This window comes from Tachysurus vachellii, chromosome 24 (assembly GCF_030014155.1).
Source record: "Tachysurus vachellii isolate PV-2020 chromosome 24, HZAU_Pvac_v1, whole genome shotgun sequence".
Taxonomy (NCBI): Eukaryota; Metazoa; Chordata; class Actinopteri; order Siluriformes; family Bagridae; genus Tachysurus; species Tachysurus vachellii.
In genome coordinates, this window is record NC_083483.1 from 872,102 (window position 1) to 874,601 (window position 2,500).

Below are 2,500 nucleotides of genomic sequence, written 5' to 3' on the forward strand. Positions count from 1 at the left end.
GACCAACCACAGCAGCTCTCTGAGGACACGCCCCTGCAGACAAAATCACAGAGACTGAATAACAAAACATTTCAGCAACAGTAAAACACACACATTTAGACCTGTTCTTACCTGTGCAGTAAAACGTCACGTCCCAGATCCTCACCACTCGTCCAGGAGTGAACTGGACACAGCAAAGACATTCCTACACACACACACACACACACACTATCATATATAGTAGATGAGTGTTAAGGTTCAGACCAAACAGTGTAAGTCAAATACACAGCATGAAGCATGTCGCTTTAAATAAATAAACAAAACAAAATCCTTTTGCTAGGATTTGACCTTTTCTTGTGGGTCGTACCATCAGTGCAGTGCACTTGGAGGGCAATGTGGGCTTTTTTTCGGTTGGCAGTCCACTCCAGGAGAGACAGAGGGTAAGTCCGAGCCGCCTCGAGTCCCGGCTGGCACTTCTGCATGGCTTGGAGCAGCTTGTGCTGACATACGGATTTAAATCCGTTCAGCGCATAATCAGATACGAACCTGGAGTTTAAAAATATAAACAAAAATTCAACCAGAATATGAAGATTTATTTCTATTCTACACAATTTTATCTCCAAAGGCTGGAAAAAGTTTCCCCGGTGATAAACAATGGAAAGAAACTCAGTCGTTCAGATTCGAGAGCGTGTATCGTGGCTTACTTCAGAAGATATTTGGCCATTTTTTCACTCGGGGCGAAGGAACTCAGACAAGCCGCCATCAGCAGCCACCCTCGCTCAGCGTTACGCAGGTATTCGTTCCTCCACACCTGATTGGCCACCTGAGCCAAAATCTCATCTCTGATTGGTGGAGTAGCCAAACCCCGCTGGATGATGTAATTTCCGAACAGATTCTCTTGAGCACCGTTCAAGTTCGGGTCGCCCATGAAACGCAAAATCTATACAAATTAATTCTCAATGGAGCTACGTGTATAAACCTGCAGTTAGATAAAAGTGTAAGATGATGATGATGATGATGATGATGATGATGATGATGATGATAAGGATGATGATTGTGTGATTTTTTTTTTACCAGTAAAAAGATGTCGAGTGCGTCCTGTTTTAGTTCATCTTCCAGACGAGTCAGAGAAGCTTGCAGCGGTGTGGTAATCATTCCAAACTGCAGCTCCTACACACACACACACACACACACACAAAGTTAGTCATATTCAATTGTGTTGATTTTTGTGTATACTATGTCTTTCTATACGAGTGTGTGTGTGTGTGTGTGTGTTCCTCACCCTGAAGTTGGAACGAATGTATTTAGTCATTAAATAGTTGTTGATATCCAGAGGGAGTGTGAGTTGAGGATAAACCTGGACTCTGAGAGCTTCAACCAGAGCCAAACACTCAGAATGTATCTCTTTACCATCTACACACACACACACACACACACACACACACACACACACACATATGCAAGCAAACAGATAAATCAGAGCATCAGATAATCCTTCATGAGTTATTTTATTAAATATTAAATGATTAAAGTCAAGATTACTTTCCTTAAATGCTAATCAGTTGGTTTCATGTTAGCATAACGTGTTAAGTGTTTTCCTTCCTTAACGTCTACCACCTGATTATAACGTTACACACAACGCTTTCTAATGCTTAGTTTGCAATATTGACAGGTCAAAGGATTAAATTCAGAGATTTGGACTAAAGAGTTTATGTTCCTTAAAGTTCCTCACAGTTGGTCAGGTTTTTCTTTCATACACGTGTCCGAGATGGATTTTCTCAATACCCAAGATATCACTCCACATCAGGATCCTGTATTCTATTACACAGAGTTATCATATTTCTATCTAGGATTAAAATTGAATTAAATGGCAACCTGCTGTAGCCTGCAGCAGCTCTCCCAGTTCAGCAGGAATGATCAACTGGGACACGTTAATCACCTCTCGACTGATCCTCGCCTATAAAATCAAAGAAATATTATATTAAATAAATAAAAACACCTCCATGTTAACGATCAGTATCGATAGAAAACAAGAGATGAGTGACTGCGTAGAACATCCTTGAACAATCTGCTCTTCGTCACGTGATGGCTGGAGGAAGATGACCACAATGACACAACGTCATACTTTACACCACATTTAATTTAATGTTCCTCTCTTTAAAAGACTTTTCTTCTAATGTAAAGGATTTCTTTTTCTAAACACGTTGCACTTCTCCGTCTGACCACTAGAGGTTATCGTCTCCTCCTTCATCATCCAGTTCTGAACTTCATAACAAACAGGTTCTCTATTTAAACATGTTCACGTGTGAAGTGAAGCACTGAGTTCAGGTTGTGCATATGGAGATGGTTGTATAATCTTTCACCAAAAAGAAATAAGAACTTACAAAAACAAAATGCTCAATGTATTTTTTGCCCTGTTGTGTTTAACCCTTTCACAGAACTATCAAAAAAATTAAATATTCAATCAATCTAATAATAAAAATAAATAAATATAACAACATGAATAATAGTGGTTCATAAC

At 39.5% G+C, this 2,500-nt stretch overlaps 1 protein-coding gene across 1 annotated transcript in view; it reads right to left on the reverse strand.

The window, feature by feature from the left end:
* The window catches only part of myo15ab (myosin XVAb), a 41,557-nt gene that overhangs the window by 21,129 nt on the left and 17,928 nt on the right, over positions 1 to 2,500 (reverse strand). Inside the window, exons 27-33 of the mRNA XM_060861091.1 lie at positions 1,855 to 1,936; positions 1,262 to 1,392; positions 1,054 to 1,149; positions 684 to 919; positions 347 to 525; positions 112 to 184; positions 1 to 33 (exon numbers count right to left, since the gene is read on the reverse strand). The exon at positions 1 to 33 is cut by the window's left edge and continues 162 nt beyond it. Coding sequence (XP_060717074.1) covers positions 1 to 33; positions 112 to 184; positions 347 to 525; positions 684 to 919; positions 1,054 to 1,149; positions 1,262 to 1,392; positions 1,855 to 1,936 — 830 coding nt within the window. The remainder of the gene's footprint in view (positions 34 to 111; positions 185 to 346; positions 526 to 683; positions 920 to 1,053; positions 1,150 to 1,261; positions 1,393 to 1,854; positions 1,937 to 2,500) is intronic.